Source organism: Pseudochaenichthys georgianus, chromosome 14, assembly GCF_902827115.2.
Source record: "Pseudochaenichthys georgianus chromosome 14, fPseGeo1.2, whole genome shotgun sequence".
NCBI classification, from domain to species: domain Eukaryota; kingdom Metazoa; phylum Chordata; class Actinopteri; order Perciformes; family Channichthyidae; genus Pseudochaenichthys; species Pseudochaenichthys georgianus.
In genome coordinates, this window is record NC_047516.1 from 10,772,420 (window position 1) to 10,792,015 (window position 19,596).

General features: G+C 39.8%; 1 protein-coding gene across 1 annotated transcript in view; it reads left to right on the top strand.

Annotated features, from left to right (window-relative positions):
• Positions 1-19,596, top strand: part of jade2 (jade family PHD finger 2) — a 201,167-nt gene that overhangs the window by 157,436 nt on the left and 24,135 nt on the right. Inside the window, 3 exon segments of the mRNA XM_034099362.1 lie at positions 2,693-2,746; positions 2,748-2,811; positions 16,982-17,113. Coding sequence (XP_033955253.1) covers positions 2,693-2,746; positions 2,748-2,811; positions 16,982-17,113 — 250 coding nt within the window.

Here is a 19,596-nt window from a genome sequence, read left to right on the forward strand (position 1 = left end):
TACCTTTTTTGTGTTATGACTATGTGTTGGATATCATTTGGAATTTTACAAAAAAACACAGGCAGTTCCTAAGAAAAACTGAGATCATCAATCATTTGTGTTGAACATACATATCTGTGTTTGTATCTAACTTGTATCTATATGCTTTTAACCCAACATACAACAGCACCTTAAAGGACATTTAACAGCTATAGATGTTTGTAGTGTACATAGCGCCTTTAAAACATTTACAGTATAGTAAATTCACAAGTGCTGTGAGAGTTTCTGAGTCTTCCTTACACTCAGGTCACACCAACTCTATTAGCCTGAGCCACTTAAGCTGTGTCAGCTCAGGTTATCCACCTACCCTCTTTATATATATGACAAATGAGAAATAAAATCATTTTCTAACAATCCCCTTGTCTTAATGTGCGACTGTTACTTCTTGGACGTGGTTGAACTAGATATATATGAGCATAACCCAGCATTAGGCTCCCCTTCTACCTTTTATATTATCTTATAGGTTTTCTAAATAAACAAGTATACAAACAGTCATTGGGGAGACATAAAGATACAGCTCAAAGGAAAGTCAGATTGAACCGTGCACAAGGTGAAACTTGATATATCATTAGTTGGTGGTTGCTTTCCAAATTAAACAAAAGATAAAAACTGAGGTAATGGTTTTTTGGAGCCAAGGCAGAACGTATACAAGTTAGCGCTGAGCTTCAAGTGTGCAATGTTCAAAAACCAACAGATAAAGCCAGAAAATCTAGGTGTAGTCATGGACTCTGACCTGAGTTCAACAGTCACTTAAACAGTTACTAAATCAGCCTACTATCACCTAAAGAATATATCTAGGATTAAAAGACTAATGTCACAGCAGGATTTGGAAAAACTTGTCCATGCCTTTATCTTCAGTCGACCTCGACTACTGCAATGGGGTCCTTCAACAGGTCTCACTAAAAAAATCTATTAGAAAGCTTGGCCCGCTGCTCGAGTCCTCACTAACACTAATAAAGTGGAATCACATCACTCCAGTTCTGAAGTCTTTACACTGGCTTCCTGTGTGTCAAAGAATAGATTTCAAAATACTGCTGCTGGTTTATAAAGCTTTGAATGGTTTTAGGCCCAAAATAAATTACTGACCTCTGCTAAACTATGAACCATCCAGATCTCTCAGGTCTTTCAGACTGGCCAGCTTTCTGTCCCTAGAGTCGAACTAAACAATGGAGAAGCAGCGTTCAGTTATTATGCTCCAAATATCTGGAACAAACTCCCAGAAACCTGCAGGTCCGCTGCAACAACTCTGACTACTTTTAAATCCAGGCTGAAGACTTTTCTTTTTGTCGCTGCTTTTATTTGAACTATTCATATCTTAAACTGCACTGTAACTTTTATCCATGTACTTTTTCTTGTAATGTTTAATTGAACTATTTATATTTTAGACTGCACTGTAACTTTTATCCATGTATTTTTTTTCTTAATGTTTATTTGATTAGCTTTTCTTATTTAATGCTTAATGTCTTTCATTTTTTTTGTAAAGCACTTTGAATTGCCTTGCGTTGAAAAGTGCTCTATAAATAAACTTGCCTTGCCTTGCCTTGCCTTGCATGTCAGTAAAACTCTTTCTTTTCCTGGAGTTTTCTGTCAATATTGCTGTTTTCTATATTGATTAACTATATTAGCCAGGGGACCTCGTTAAATCTTGTTTACTTAGCCTTTTGCACGTTCTGTCTGTCTCTCTCCCATGTATCTATTTCTGTTTCTCTATTCGTCTCAGCCTCTTTCCTTGCCTTCTTCTCTCTCTGTGTCTCCTTCTATCTTCTGTGTTGCCAATTCAAAATAGTAACACACACATTTGCGACCACAGCTTTTCTTCGAACATCCATATGTGCCTTTTATAAACATGCACACATTCAGCGCTATGCTCTCGATCCTAACACATACACACTCCTGTTCAGCTTATAGGGCCATATGATAGTAATTTGGCAATATGGCAGGGGGGCTGTGGGATCCAGTTTACTGGCAGGAAACAGGAAGTCGCCTCTATACTTTTATCTGTTACTGTCTCATTACTGGATGCATATAAACGTGTGAGGATATATACTGTTCCATTGATAGTTGTCTTCAAGATTGTCCCATACTCTTGCTTTGCTCTCTTTTTAATGTATGATGGGATTTGTTGTGAGATCAAATACTGATTAATTCACTTGTGCAGAGTCTTGTATACAAAATCATAGTAAAAAAGGTTTCTTATTCAGCCACTTAGCAGCGTAGCAGAACTCCAGAAAAAAAAACACACCTTAAGTATTTTGTTATCACATATCAAGAATATCGACAGACGTTATCATTCATTATAACTAAACACAAATTATTTAAATGCATACTATTTTTGTTCCTTTTCTCTTTTGGTTGATTACTTCTTCTCTGTTAAAGAATCTTCCTCCCTAGATGCTAGTTGCTAACTTGTGTGTCTGCTATTCATTGTGAACAAATGGAGTATAGCCAGTATAACCATTGACTAATAGCCCCCTACAAATATCAGCCGGTAATTTCTCTGAGAAATTGAGCTGAGCTACTCCTCAGCCATGGAAGCATTAGATTTATTTTTTTGTATACACGATATTGATTACAACTGTATGTGGCTTATTTGTTTTTATGATGTTTGTGACATGTGTCCCATGTTTGTAACGGTGATATCTTGTTTTTTCAGGTGCGTAACCTGTGCTACATGGTGACTCGGAGAGAGAAAATGAAAGCAACACTGTTGTGACCTCCAGGAGAAGATATTCCACCTGCAGATACAACTCCTGGAAGAAGAAGTCGCTGGCGGTAAGAAAGAAAGAAATCGTGAGTGTCTTGTGGTTTTTCTAATTACAGTTGTATAAACAGGCCAATGTAAAAACCTGTTACCTTTCACCCACTCAAGCGCTTTAGCCAAGTCTGTGCCAACACACACTCTGGCCAACCAAATAAAACATGTACGGTTTGGAATCATAAAGTGCTTCACGGTTACATCCAAACCCTTGTTGACTGAGAGTGGTGGGTGGACAGATTTTGGAAATGGCCTGTCATCATTTTTGCACAGTAGGCCACACTTGACACCTGCAGAGCAAAAACGCAAAAATAATTGTTCAGCCAGATATTGTGGCACACACCATCCACATAAATGGAGCTCGATTTCCTGTCCACTCGACCACAGATGACTGACCTCGATTCATTTCTATGGGACGGAGAACAGGAAGGACGAAGCTGGGTGGTTGAGATGATTCTGCTGTGTTGGCAATATATCTGCTAAATGGGACCAAGCTTAAAGCTACAGTGGTTATCCTTTTAAGAATATTATATTTTCACTACTTGTTATGGTAGACTACATTTGTCTTTTATAGTATTTTATAATTTTTCCTCAAAAAGAAGGATACCTCTATGTTTTACAAATAAAACAGGTAGAAATGTATTGAAACAACTTTACAAAGGAGAGACTAAAAAAGGCAAGACATTCAATAAAAGTTAAGACTATAAACTAAAGAAATGGTGTAAAAACAATGGATATCTAAACAACAATGCAGCCTTTTTTAAAGAGAGCTATTTTAAAGTCATTTTGTAACTCCTGACTGATCAATGCCCCTTGGTAAGACTATGAACAAAAAAGCCTTTCCAATCATCACCTTTTAACGTCATTAGTCTGGATTTAAGTACATCTACGTAGTGAGGTTGAATCTGAGCATCTGAACCCAGGCTCTGGTGTGCACGGGGATATGTGGTCAGATGCTCAGCAATGTATCCAGAAGCTTAACTGTAAGCAACAAAATCTTAAAATCCATACTCAAACGGACTGGGAGCCAATGTAGAGCATTGAAAGCTGGTGGGAGATTGTCATATTTCTTTGAACATTTGTTATCTCTTTATCGATTAGTTTGGGTCCTCAGATAGAACAGCTCCATACAGGCTGTAAGCTCTCAAACATGGAGAAAAATATCATCAGATGTACAGTATGCCAGGGACACTTGATACAATTTCAGCTCAATGAGTTCTTCAAATATGAAAACAAACATAAAACTTAGCTCTTCCATTCGTAAATAAAGATAGTACATAATATACAAATGTTCTTGAAAGAAGGAAGACCTTTGAGGGACATTAGATAATATATATTTTTTCTTAAAACTCTTTTTACAAATGGTTCGGTTTTTAAGAAGTAGAAAAATACACTAAAGCTACCTAAATGGAACAAAAAGTCTAAAAATCACAGTATTCAATACTTCAAAAAGGCACTTAAAGAGCATTGTCCTCCACCATGGCCAAATTGTCCTCCACCATGGCCAAATGCTCTATCTCTCTCTCTATCTAAATGTCGAATGAAAGTAGGGCTGCTCGATTATGGAAAAAATCATAATCTCGATTATTTGGGTCAATAATTGATATCACGATTATTAAAAAAGATTATCCATTTACTTTGAAAACATCCATTTATAAAAACAAATTGAACAGTATGTTTTTAACAGTTGATTACCCTGAACTTTAAATATAATTCAACTGAAAAAGCAATAAAAAAAAAATAATAACATTTTTTTTTTTTTAATAAAAATAATCGTTTTATTTCGATTATGTTGTTTTCATAATCGTTGCAAGCCAAAATCGTAATTGCGATTAAAATATGATTAATTGAGCAGCCCTAAATGAAAGTGAACCAAAATGCGTCGATCTGCCCTGTGATTCAGATCTGCTTCCTACTGTATACTGCACCCCTCAACCAAGTTTGAAAGCAGGCCAAACGCGGAGGTATTAATTCATAAACAATATTTGCGATATGTACTCTTAAGATAACAGCTTCCTTTAGGTCATTAGTAGATAGTTAGAAGGTTATCTGTGAGATACATGTGAACAGCTGAAAAAAGAGATAAAACAAAGTTTCAAGGGGAACAACAGAGAGACCCTTTAGCTAATTAGTTTCTCATTGGCTGCCAGATTTAATGGTGATGTTGGTGAACCTTAGTGTGTGTGTGTGTGTGTGTGTGTGTGTGTGTGTGTGTGTGTGTGTGTGTGTGTGTGTGTGTGTGTGGTGTGTGTGTGTGTGTGTGTGTGTGTGTGTGTGTGTGTGTGTGTGTGTGTGTGTGTGTGTGTGTGTGTGTGTGTGTGTGTGTGTGTGTGTGTGTGTGTGTGTGTGTGTGTGTGTGTGTGTGTACACTCAATTGCAGTGCTCATCATTCCCAAGGCAGGATGCATACACACACATCTATGCATTGCACTAAATCTTACAAGCATTTTCACTCTCTCTGTAACTCCCTCTGTGTCTCAAACGAACACACACACACACACACACACACACACAGAGACTAGAGCTGCTGACTCAGCAGATTGCTGTCATCAGATACCGGGAGCTGTGCTGCTGGCACTAAACAGCCATATCTATTCTCACTGCCACAGGACTTAGATTAGAGAGGATAGTGTGTGTGTGTGTGTGTGTGTGTGTGTGTGTGTGTGTGTGTGTGTGTGTGTGTGTGTGTGTGTGTGTGTGTGTGTGTGTGTGTGTGTGTGTGTGTGTGTGTGTGTGTGTGTGTGTGTGTGTGTGTGTGTGTGTGTGTGTGTGTGTGTGTGTGTGTGTGTGTGTGTGTGTGTGTGTGTGTGTGTGTGTGTGTGTGTGTGTGTGTGTGTGTGTGTGTGTGTGTGTGTGTGTGTGTGAGCTGCAGAGAGTGAAGGATGAGGTTGTCTGCTAAAATGATTTACTGTGTCCCTCACCTTGTATCTACCTCTTTTCTCTGCTTCTTTTTTCTTTCTCTCTTATTTTCCACTCTCAATTTTTCTACATCCTCTTCTTTAATCTATTTTTCTCAACCATCTGTTGTCTTGCGTTGCCTTTCTCTCATCTGCTGTGTCCTTTCCTTTCTCCTATTATATTTGTGGTTGTCCGATCATGCCACTCTGTTTCAGTCAGTCCCTAAATTCTGGTCCGTTTTTATTTTGTCCCTCACATAAACTTGTTTTGTGGTATTAAAAGTTACTCATAGCCTTGCCCAACAACATAGACACATTGTACTGATAAAGCCAGATGGGAATGTAAACTAAACAAACAAAAACAATCACTACATACATTTGAATTAATCGGTCATTTTCCATTTATTGTCATCTGGCACCAGTTTTGACCCAGTCGGTAATATTTTCTATGATCCAAATGCACATTTGATCTTATAAAAATACAGGCTTAAAACAATAAGCAGTATCCAAAAAATGTGGATATCATGTCTCAGTTGTTTTCGTGAAATTGGTCTTAACATCGGATTCTAGGCAGCACAGAAGGTTCCCAAGTATAAGCACGTTTTTCAGATTTTTTTCATGCAGATCACGTCATGCACCAGCACCACTATCCTGTCTCCCTTCATCTCCCTCAGGACTTTTTTTGAATACACACTCCTCTTCTAACCCACCTGAAACAGAACTACAAACCTCTGTCCGCCTGTCTGTCTCTCATAGTTCTTAATCTGTCAGGTTTCACGTTCTGTGTGCCAGTCCGCCTGTCTGTCTGTCATGTTTATCTGCCTGTCTGTCATGTCGGGGGCAGCTCTGGTCATGCTTTGTGAATGCTAGCATGTTACCAGCAAGGTGGTCGACCGGCCGGCGGGCCATATCCCGGCTGTCCCAAACTCAGAGAAAGAAGCTTGTTGCACAAAGTACAAGGAAGTCTGTTTGATGATGATGATGATGATGATGATGATGATGATGATGATGATGATGATGATGATGATGATGATGATGATGATGATGATGATGATGATGCAACTATTATCATGAAGAAAGATAATGATATAATTGCAAAGTCTATATAAAATTGGCAGCAAAAAAAATGCTGTTGATCAAAGTTCTATTTAACCTCGTTTGTTATTATTATTTGTTTCAATATGACAGTTATCGTCAATACAGGTGTATTCTTTATACTTCCCTAGATAGCATTTAAAAAAGAAACACAGTGATTAAAACCTGCACATTTTTAAACATATCGACGCACGTAAAAAATATAGGTCCAGTTATATTCTGCGCACACACACACACACACACACACACACACACACACACACACACACACACTATTATTGTTATGCAGGAAGTGCAGTGCATTTACATTCTGGCTCCAACTGAGTTGTGACAAGCTGACAGTGGTTAGTATTGGTCTCTCTGATCTGCTGTCAGAGAGTGTGTGTGTGTGTGTGTGTGTGTGTGTGTGTGTGTGTGTGTGTGTGTGTGTGTGTGTGTGTGTGTGTGTGTGTGTGTGTGTGTGTGTGTGTGTGTGTGTGTGTGTGTGTGTGTGTGTGTGTGTGTGTGTGTGTGTGTGTGTGTGTGTGTGTGTGTGTGTGTGTGTGTGTGTGCGTGTGCGTGTGCGTGTGCATGAAGAATAAAAGAAGGGAGAAAATAAGGAGGGAGGAAGTTTGGGATGAGAAGGGACACCAAGGTAATAGGATGAAAAAAGAGTGACAGAAGAGAGAGGAACACAAGTAGCGAGTATGAAAGGACAAAAGAAAAAAGGTAGAGAGAGGTAGGAAATGACAGTTGGCAAGAGAGAGAAAAAACATTCTCATATTGCACTAATGAGCTCAGGTAAGAAATGGGACACAGTGGCTACACACAGACAGACTCACACGCTGCAGTTCAGTGCACCTAGAAAGAGTGGAAATTAATCACAGACTTCAAAAAGACGAATCCCCTGGTGCTGTTGCACCTTCTAAACAAGAAAGTGAAGGCGGTTTGGAGGGGACTATAATATTGCAGGGATGGAGAGAAAAGAAACGGCACAATGTAAAGACAAAAGAGGGGGGGGAAGCCCAGATCTGACAAAAAAAGTGTTTGAAAAGGTTTCCACTGCTGATGGTTGGATTTGCACTGAGATTACAACCTGCAGGGGGAAAGCAGAGCCTGCAGGCGTCCTTGAAAACCCAAAGACAAGTTTTCCAAGCTGTAGAACATATAAAAGGACAAGATCAGATTAGGGGGAAAAAATTGGGGAAAAAGTTGAAAAATGGTCAAGATCAGAGGATAAGATACTCCTGTCAAAATAAAAAAGAAAGGAATCACAATTGAGTGTTCTTTGTGTAGGAGCGTTTCCTCTGGGAGCTCCTTCAAAGATCCCCTGGCGTTAATGGCCTCCGCAACATCAGCCACGGCGAGGAAATAAATTGGAAAAAGGTTGAGAAGTGTCTGGTAGATGTACCTGCACTCTTTTACAAATCCACCTCATTAAAAAAAGTGTCATGCAGTCATACCATTCTCCTGCCAACTTCACACTAAATGACATGGGATAGTTCTATCTAAGAGTAGGAGTCACCAGAGGCAACACAATACCATAATATCACGATACTACATTTACGAGACAATATAATTGCCATTTAAGTGTATTGTGACCACACAGATATTACTTTTTTTTCCTTTTTTATCTGATTAGATAAGCTTTGCAGCACATTCCTGATTTCTTCCTCCAACATCTCCATCTTTTGTATTTTTTTATTACTACTTGCAAATCCTTAGAAGAATCCAAACGTTCCTTAAAGGTTTCTGGGTTCCTGGAAAAGTTCCTCCTGTCAAAAGGAGTTATGATTGTTGTGCTAGCAGCCAAGCCTCCATCTGTACTCCATGTAACTTGTGAAACAGCACCCTGTAACACGATATCTTCCACACACGTTTTGTTTTTTGATGGGCATTTCATTCTTGTGGTAGAAACTATTGCATTATAATAGATCATTTATATATTATCCCTAAAGTGGAGGGATAACGGAGCGTCCACACGGCGGCGTACGTTGAAGCTTGCCGGTGAGCTTGTCTGAAACTCGACCAACAACCAATCACATGAATCTCCCTCCCCGGACACACAAGCACACGGTTTGATTGGCTAGAGCTTGTACTGGCATATGATTTGATTGGCTGACGCTTCCGCCGAAGCTTCAAAAGTTGAACATTGCTCATCTTTTGAAGCGAGCAAAGCAAAGCAACGCGAGCACAATGCAGTTTAGCAAATTGTGACGTCACCTGAATCAAAGTGAATGGGCAGAAGCGTTGAAGCTTCAACGCAGGCCGCCGTGTGGACGGGCGGTAACACCTGAGCGTTTTGTAAATTAAGTTTTTCAAAAAGCCTTTTCCATCTGTTACAGTCCCTATCTCAGTCAAGGCTTTAAACACAGGGTACAGCAAGGATGTTGGCTTTGTTTTATAGTGCACAGCTAAAGTAGAGAATGCATCAAGGAGAAACATTGAGGAGCATGAGAGAAGTTGTCATGACTGAACTTACTCGGATCTCCTTGTGAAAGTGGCCATTTTTTAAGGAACAACAAAGTGAAAAGTAAAATAATACATGGTGATTGCAAACTTACAAAAATGTACAAATCTAATCCCTATTTAAACTCATGGTGACTAACTAGGTTACCAGCATGAACATGTACAGAGAAAAGATTCATCTAACAAACTTGATTCTCACTTGAAAACTAATTGCATCGCACCTCTCTGCCTTTCCTGTGTTCTGAGTGCTGATCATGTTTGTCACGCTCATAACTTTAATGAGCTACTGCCGCTTTCGCTGCACATCACTTTTAACGGTTAGACATTTCCGAGTATCCTGTTTACAACCCAGGTGATGATCTGTCTTGGACCTGGAAAAAAAAATCCCTCAACGCTTTTAACAGCTTTTTCCAATGCCGAAACATCTCTTGTTTTTGATCAGCAATCTTGCCGTCAATCTCTATGATGTCTCCAAATCCTTCTATTTAGCTTTTGATTTTATTCCTGAAATGGAGGCTATAACTTGTTAAGCCCTTTCAAAAAAGTAATGTTTTTTTTTATTTTGATTTGATTAGATTTATTTTGAATGTGTAAAACAATAATACAAAAATGTAACATGAGAATTATTATACAATACAAAATTAAGAAATGTCAAATTGATATACAAAAATATTACTGATTCTAAATTATATATAAACAGATAATCTACTTAATTACACATCTGAAAAGGGGTGGGAAGAAGTTTACACTTAATCTCACCCCTTCTCCCAAAAGCTAAGTTATTAACATATATATATATATATATATATATTAATAATTTTGTTTTTGGGATATATTTTTTTCTTTTTCTTAAAGAAATACATTTGTTATTGAAAAACAAACAAACAAAACAACAAATAAATAAACAGATGAATAAACAAACAAACAAATACATAAAAGAGGTAAATGATATTCAAGAAAAGATAAAATAACAAACCAAATAAATAAACTGCAAACACCCTGTATCTTGTTGAAATAATTTCCTTATACCTTTTTTTAAACAGTTTTAAGTTCGGACATCCCTTGAGCTCCTCAAACATGTTTATATTCTTTCTTTCTAAACATTAAGTATTTTACTCCTAGTGAACTATACTGTGTCCCACTATCTTCTTTTCTTCTCTTCTCACTCCTGAAAAAACACACACACGCACACACAATGGCCGTCTCAGTGTGAAATCTCTCTCTGGTCTCTCTCAGCTCTATTCATGCATGCCCTGCTCCTCCATGCTAAAGCAAGCATGAGGACAGCCTACTGCTGCTATGACAGCCACACACACAGTCTAGACATGTACTGTACCAACCAACCAACACACACACAAAAAGAATACTGTATGCTACAGAACTGCTCCAATATTATATTAATCAGGCTTTGCAGTTTGTTCTTTTTCAAGCCCTTGTATGTCTTGTAACCCTGGTCTTCGGGTTGGTTCAACAATTTGGTTTGTATTATTGTACGGCTTAAAATTAGATTTTATTCAAACATTCATGGACCAAAGACAATTAATCATAAAGAGATTGGCATTTGTGGTTTTTGGCGAAATGTCTCTACAACTATTGGATGGATTGTAATATGTATATACTTTATATAGGTATGGCTCTACAATATTTTGTTCAAATATAGCATGATATGTGTTCTTTAATCTAGTGTTCCCCTCATTTTGTAAAGCCATAATATTTAAAGATATACTTTGTATAAAACAATGTAAAAAATGTGTGGCTCTATGAATACTTACCTTTAACAGACAGCTTTGATAGTGCTGTTGTAGGTAGAGTATTTTACCCAAACAAAATGTGCTTTTCTAAACCCCAGTATTGCTGTAATGAAGCCTGCAGCTGCCATCTGCTATACCAATGGACACACTCACATAGTCACACATGCAGTGTATAAACACGATTCACGGCAGTAGCAGAGTTAGTGAGCCATGCTTTGAGGACTCTGTGTTTGTCTAAACAGCAGGAGTCTGTTACAGCAAGTCAACCCAACAATAAGGGCTGGCCATATCGTCGACCGAGAGACATATAATAATGATCACTGTGCATTATGTGAGAGTCAAAGCACTTTGAAATGCCTTGCCTGTGTTCAAATGTGCGATGTGAATAAGCTTGCCTCGCATTGCTTTGCCTATGTGCTGTGTGTGCACGTGTTGTATATTTCTCAATAATAATCAAATCTTTTTCTTTTTGATTGGTAAAATTCATCTCTACTATGCACCTGAACACATCAACAGTGATGTAACGGGGGGTCGTTTGTTGTTTTGAGTCTTTCAACATCTTGGTGGGTCAGACCGTGACTTGTGTTCAGGTGGCATTCGTACCTACCCATGGACCTCCTCTACTGGTCCAGAGCCATGTCAACACTTCCTCCGCTGACTCTGAGGTGTTCTTGAAGGCTCTAATGTGCCATTGTACCTTCAGCTGCTTCACGAGGTACAACAAAAGCACATAAAGTCCTTCCCAGTCGACAGGATTTCTGACGGTTACTGTGGTCCTTGAAGATTTACTCCAGGCATTACAGTTTTTCTCGATTGCTAACACACTTTTTTATTTTACTTGCTCAGTTTCTCAGAACACTAAACACAATTCACAAAACCACACACCCAAAGTGCAAAACACCTCATTTCTCCTGCTAAATTAAGAACTGCACTCAAAACTACATAAACACTTACCAAATGCAAACTTTAGCACCAAATATAACACTTCATTCATAACACTAGGTTGTTTGACCACCCAGCTACACACTGCTGAGCATCATCTAAAGCACTTTCATCTTTTATGGGCTATGCTCTGTACATAGAGGGTTCTGCAGAGAAAGATTGCTTGAGTTTACAGAAATACAGTACATGAAGAAATACAAATGAGTTGTTGACAAAATCACATTTTATTCAAAGATAACATTGTGCAACATGCATCTCAGCACAAAGCTACTATGCTTCGGATCTCTCTAAGTGTGATGGCATTGTTTTCCAAAACCCAGTTTGTAACTGCTGCTTCCTGCCTCATTGAACATCCTTGGCCTTCCACCTCTTTGTTTCTCAGTCCTTCAGATAAACAACACAGACATAGTGGTCGGTCAGTGTGTGTGTTTACCACAGTACATTGTGCAGGATGTTTGTACAGTTATAGTATGCAACATGCCAACAATTCAATTACAGTAATGAAGTAAATACGTTTCACACAACAGATATAAGCACTGATATATCATGAGAGTATTCTTCTTTGTCCACGTCCTCTCCCTCCAGCTCTACCTCTACCTCTCATTCTTCCTCCTCTCACCCCACCTCTTCCTCCTCCTCTCACTCTCAGCCCAGCTCTTCATCTTCCTCTTCCTCTTGCTTCCATGTTGGCTTCCATTGTTGCTGTAAGAAAGTACTCACCTGTGGTCTTTTCATAGTGCTAACATCCTGATTGATGAGCCAACAATTATGCTACCAGGTGTTTGGTCAGGTGGAACGTGTTTCTTGATCATTGGTCCATGTGTGAGGCCTTTTGAATATCAGTGTTTTCAACCTGCTCACACGTGACTTTATGTCAGATGCCTGTGTCTTACAGTACGTGGAGAAACGTGTGCAGTGGTTTGCAAAAAGTGCCATGTTGATTTGCAAATTGTGTGAAAAGCTGAAAACGTGTTTAGAGTTTTGGAGATTTGAGCCGATGTTTTGCTCTTTGAGTGTCAGTTAAGATAATTGTGCTTCATGTATAATTTTAGTGTGTTAGCAATCGAGAAAAACTGTAAGAAGTTTGTTTGAAGGCGTACAGGTCTGCAGCTGCAAATTCCCTGCTGATGGATCTGCAATGGGTTTAAGAACCAGAATGTACCACCTGGTGCACTTGCCCTGCTGAAGAGCCGTTCGTTAGCCTTGGACCTCCCTTTGCCTGAGCATTGCCGGCAATCTGGAGATTCCACTTTGCCCCAGATGAAGAGATTTGTAAACTGCCAGGACAAGGAACTCAAAGTTTTCTGGTTAGGCTTGCCTCAGATAAGTCCAAGCGACCTTCCAATGCATAGAATGCGCCCACCTTGTCTCCAGCTGCCACTGGCCGATCGTTTTGCTGGACCTCCCCTCTTCCACTGCTGACAACTCTTCCTCCATCTTGGCCGATCTTCCATCTTGGCTTTGTCATTCTAGGAGGTGGGAAGGTTTCCAGTCCAGCTCTTTCCGGATGCCCTGTACTTGGTGGAGCATGAGCACAACTTTGTCCGATCTCCACTTCCTCCCAGTAACCTTAACCTCGACCCGTGCCAGGGCCACCTTGGGGTCCCTGGAGTCCTTATGCAGCAACACCTTAAACTCCTCCTACAGGTTCTTCATGGCAGCTCGAGCTCGAAAAACAACTTCCTGAATCTACTTATCTCTTAAAGCATCTCTACCACAGAGGTCTTAAAGAGGTTACACCTCATACACAAGTAGATTCCACATTACCAGTGTCCTGTTATTTAAATTACAAACATGTGACAGGCGTTTTTTCAAGATTTCCCAATCCAGCACAATTAAAGGAGGTGTGATTTGGGAAAACTGTACTTCCTCAGGCCTTAAATTAAAGTCTTCTTCTCTGTGTGTTTCTAACCTTCCTACTTTAATCTCTGTATGACAACGGTCTGCCTAATAAGCTAAGTTCAGCGTTTTATTGACCAAATATGTAATCAACTAGTCATATACATATCCTTAAAGGTGGGGTAGGTAGGTTTCAGAAACCAACCAGCAATGAATATCTGAAGTGCTTTGACAAAAAACCCATAAAAAAAAATGTCATCTGTGGAAGCCGTAATACTGTAAAAAGTACAACCAATCCGTTTAGCGCCCGGCTAAACGGATTGGATTGCCGCCCTGTCTGTCAGCCTTCCATCTCGTGCACGCACAAATGTATCTCGTGCCCTCATTGGGCGTGCCGTCATTGGGCGTGCCTGTCATTGAGCGTGCCGTCATTGGGCGTGCCGTCATTGGGCGTGCCGTCATTGGGCGTGCCGTCATTGGGCGTGCATTGCAGCAGTACTTCAATGACTCGCCAGCAGCAGGCGGCTACTTTCACCAGTCTGCTGACGTCATGTGCGCGTTCATGTGTGTTGGAGGAGGTGCTCTCTGTAAGAAAGTCTGAAGGAAGAGGCGGATTCTTTTCGGCTGTGTACTTTCAAATTTTAGTGCACTCGAGCCGGTTTCTGAAACTTACCTACCCCACCTTTAATTGAGGTATTGTAGTAAATGTCTGCAATTTCAAGTTTGACTGCACGTTATAATACAATGAAATGTGATTATTGATAAATATATATCAATAATACTATAAAGAGTAAATAAGCTTTTCTATTTTTTTATTTTTGCATCTTTTTGTAGAGATTTGTAAAGAAATGTTATGAGACATATAGAAACTGTATTTGCTGTATAGCTCCTTATTATATAAAGGATTTTATTTTTATTAAATTACCAGACATTCTGTTGATTTGTGGCCATTTTTTAAACAGTATGGCAATCTCTTACACAGCTTTGACATACAGTGACACTGTATTTAGTGCACTACTGGTGTATTAGACTGTAATATACTGTCAGGTTGGTTTCAGCTACGTACTGTATGAGTGTTTGTTGTTACCTGCCACACTCAACTGGAGGGAGAGAGCGAAGTTTCCTGGAGAGAGAGAGGACAGATCGCAGCAGGGAGGCGCTCTGCAGGGCTCTGTTTCATGTCATACAATGTTTGTGTCAGCATGCGCATAGACCTGAACACACAACTGATGTGTTTATATGTGTGCCGTATGTGCAGGGTCTTTTTCCTTAGCTGGAAGTATTTGACAGTGACAGTGTTGCTATTCTTTTTTTAAAGTCTGCAAGGTGCACTAGACTGTTTGATTTATAGTAATAGAGATACAAGGACATGAAACACAGTGCATTCACAAACAGTGATGGACAGTAGTAAGATATTCTACTTAAGTAAAAGTAGTAATACAACAGTGAATAAATACTCTGTAACAAGTAAACATACAAAAGCATTAGACTCAAAACATATTTTTTTCATAATATATAATATTTTATTTGTGGATAATAAGTATAAATGCATTACTGTGGTCATCAATTTGCTAGCTGGTAAGGGTGGGGCTAACTAAATAGCTTTACATACAATTCAGCCTAGCTTGAGAATGTACTTCATGTATCAATAACATTTCTTCTTAACTTGACTTATTTTAATATATCATTATTTATTTCTTAAGTAATTAAATTAATGTAGTGTATTTTCATCTCAATTGTAGTGGAATAGAAGTAGAATGTACTAAACTAAAGTAAACTCAAAATGTACATTAGTAGTGGAACCCCAGGACTAATCTTTTATTTAGTTGAGATTAACGGTATCTTTGATCACAGTCACATGGGCTTTCAATTTGTCAGCCCTCGCCTCAAACTTTAACTAGAATACTAAACAACCTTAAAGACAAGCATTAGCATACGTCCCGAGTCTTGGGGTTTTATCAGGGTCTAGCAGCAGGGTGTATGTGCCACTGAAGATGAACCTTCGCTCTCTCCGCACACCTCATCAGGAGGTGGGTCACATTTTGCCGATGCCACCTTTCCTTTCCTGCAACCACAAATTAGCTCACACCTTATGAGCATGTGTGCCTAGCTAGGATCATGTCCTAAAAATAACTAAATATTGGCTTTTTTTGCACTTGTGTACTGTATGTTTCTTTAATGTGTTGAAACTCTACTTCCTCTAGTCTAGCCTTTAACCCTCCTGTTGTCTTCGCGTCAAATCTGACCAATTTACTACTTTCATCAATCATAACTTTTTTGTTTTACATTCAATTGCATTAAGGCTTTATGATATCCTTCACAGTAGACATTTGAACATATCAAATTGAACTGAACATGTATTGCGTGTGCCAGGTGTGATCCATGTGGGGGGATGGGCACATAAGAGCGGGAAATGTGTCAAATTGTTCTGTGTGTGTGTGTGTGCGTGTGTGTGTGAGTGCCAGGTGTGATTCACATGGGGGGATTGGGCACATAAGGGGGGGAGAACACATCTAATTGCTGACCACCACTTTCATTGCATTTTTGATGATTTAGTCAACTTTGTAACACCCATGGTGTTCCCGGTCAAAAATGACCGCCATGAAGAAAAGGAATTAGTAACCATCCGGATCAGATAAAACACACACACACACACACATACTATAGATGTGTTCTCCCCCCCTTATGTGCCCAATCCCCCCATGTGAATCACACCTGGCACTCACAAACACACACACACACAGAACAATTTGACACATTTCCCGCTCTTATGTGCCCATCCCCCCACATGGATCACACCTGGCACACGCAATACATGTTCAGTGATGATTAATGGTTTTTGTGTTAATGTAATAACAGGACCGGTCAAATTTGGGGGGAAACGAAGACAATAGGAGGGTTAATTCATGTTTTGCCTTTTTTTATTTCGATGTCGTTACTATCTGCCTTACTAGCTATGTCTACGTCCAAAGGTCCTTCGCATTCTTACTATTTTACAAAATACAGTTGGCATGTCGGGTGTTTTCCTTTGCAGTGTATATATTTCAACAATATGGATCTATTATTGCACTTACTTTCTCCAGCTTTAATATTCTTGTATGCTACATTCTCCCTCAAATGCCACCTAAGGGAAAATAAAAACGTTCAATGTTGCTTTCCAGCTTAAATTGAATAACCCACCCTAACCTGAGCCCCTATTCTGTGTCTCCCTGCAGATAAAAACGAGAAAGGAGAAAAGAGGAAGCAGAATGGAGTGAAGGACAAAGGAAAGGAGAGGAGGAAGAGTAGTCCCGAGAAGAAAAAGGAGAGGTTGAAGGCAGAGAACGGCTCCCTGCTGAAAGAGCTAGGTACATTGTGTGTGGGTGTGTGTGTGTGTGTGTGTGTGTGTGTGTGTGTGTGTGTGGGTGGGGGTGTGTGTGTGGGTGGGTGGGTGTGTACGCCCTGCAAGGTTTGCAAGGTTTCCAAAATGGCTGCACATTTTGTAACACGTTTGTGTGTGATTGCAACAGCTTTGTAGTGTTGATGCATCAATCATTTATAAGGGCAACATGCAGTAACAAAAGAACCAAGACATTATACAGTTGGAAATCTCCCGGTAATATTATTTTATTTCTACCTGATAAAGACTTTATATGAGGAAACTTTATCTTAAATTATAATGACTGATGCATCTACAGTAGAGTGCTGCAACCATTTACAGAACATGTTTTTTTCTGCTGTGGTCAGCATCCTGGTGTATTACATTTTCTTTTTCTACAGACTTTGTGCGTCCGTCATCAGTGTTGTCATATATTTTCTGTGTGTAGATCAAGTGTCAGATGCAATTGTAAAATGTTTAATATGAATTGACTGCAGCTCAGCCCAGCAGGTTTCATCTGACGCATCAGGCTGCTGGCACTCGGCAGTGTAACGTCAATCACAGAGAAAAGTGAAGGCGAGAGATGAAGCAAGACTGCATATTATAAAAATGTCATCCCTGTAAATCAAGCAGACCTCCTCTCAGCTTTTCTGTTGTAAATAAATCACTTTATATTGCCTGTAGAACTTCAGTATTATAGAAGCTTCTCCTCAGTGACACAACATAAGTTACAATCATACAGTGAAATATAGGAGCTGATCCAAGCACACACTATCTTGGTACTCCACATCATATCTGCTTAATTTACCAGGGGCATTATTAGAATTATTAAATTACAATTTTCAAAATGTATTTATTCTTTAAAGTTCATACTAAGATAGTCTCTTTTGGGCATTGGACTTTTTCTAAAGTAATAGAGCAACCAAATGTTCCTCTTCTGGTATGGTAGTCTAGTAGTGTTTGTTATTATTATCTGGACATGTAGATAGAATCGGAGGGATGAACCCCTCTTTAATGGTCACACATGCAGAGCACACAGCACACACAGTGCCATGTGTTCTCTGCATTTAACCCATCCTAGTAGAAGGAGAACATGGCAGCCCGGGGAGCAATGGGAGTGGGGGGGTTGTCCGGTGTCTTGATCAAGGACACCACAGCAGAGCCCAGGATGTGAACTGGGACCTCTCCAAGTAGCAGTCCACACTCCATATTTTGAGTCTGTTCGGGGACTTGAACCGGCGACCCTACAGCTCCCAGTCCAAGCCCCTGCTGACTGAGCCACTGCCACTGCATGAAGGCAACTTGAAGGAAGCTAAAGAAGGAGGCTCTGTAATTCTCATTGTGACTAACACACGTTGCCAAAGCCCAATCTCACTTGAAAGAATCTACTCAAAACAACCCCTGCTGTCTGTCACAGTCAATTACAGACGGGCCGACCCAGCAGGACGTTTCCACTGCCGCTCACTTGTAAACAGTTACTGAATGGAATATACATCCATATACAGATCAGGGTTTCCGTTAGCCGGTAATTACCGGTTTTTAGCTGGTAAAATTTATAAAAAACCGGTAAATTCAAAACCTGACGGTCAAAATGTCTGGTAATAATTAGGGAGGCTCCGATCGATCGGCCGCCGGTCATTATCGGCCGATATTCACTCTTAATAGTTTGATCGGTGCTCTCTATAAAGGCCGATCAGGAGAGCTGGATCTGATCGATATGGACATAAACGCGAGTGAAGTGTAACCGGAGCGAGAGAGAGATCAGATCAGCTGCTGAGTCTGACCGAGACACGCAGCTCTGCATGAACACCTGAAGTCCCGCCCTCTGTTTAGCGGGCTGCAGGAGCTGCATGAGAAACTGACGTGCTGTCAGGAGAGAGAGAGAGAGAGAGGAGGAGAGAGGGAGAGAGGAGAGAGAGAGAGAGAGGAGAGAGAGAGGGAGAGATGAGAGAGAGAGAGAGAGAGAGAGAGGGAGAGAGAGAGGGGAGGAGAGAGGAGAGAGAGGAGAGAGAGAGAGAGAGAGAGAGAGAGAGAGAGGGGGAAAGAGAGGATCCGTTTCTCCCGTATTATTATTCAAAGTTGATGTAAACTTCTGAATAATGTACGTTATCTACTACAAGTAGTTTGTTTGAATGTAATAATTATGTTGTTTGTTGTTTGTGGAATCATTTATTGAAAAATGAATCAGAATTTTTCGATCTGTTACGATTATAAACTGAAGCAATATAAAAATGAGCCCCGTGAACTGAGTTTTAAACTGAAGCATATCTGCTCATAGTCCGGTAATTACCTGCTAACGGAAACTCTGCTACACAACTATTATATTATTATTATTGAAATATGACCGGTAAGTTTCAAATTAGTCCGGTAAAATAAATTCTGCCCGGACATTTGACCGGCGAGAAAAAATCCTAGCGGAAACCCTGATACAGATACATCAGTGTAGTTTTGGGATCGTGCTATTAACTGGAG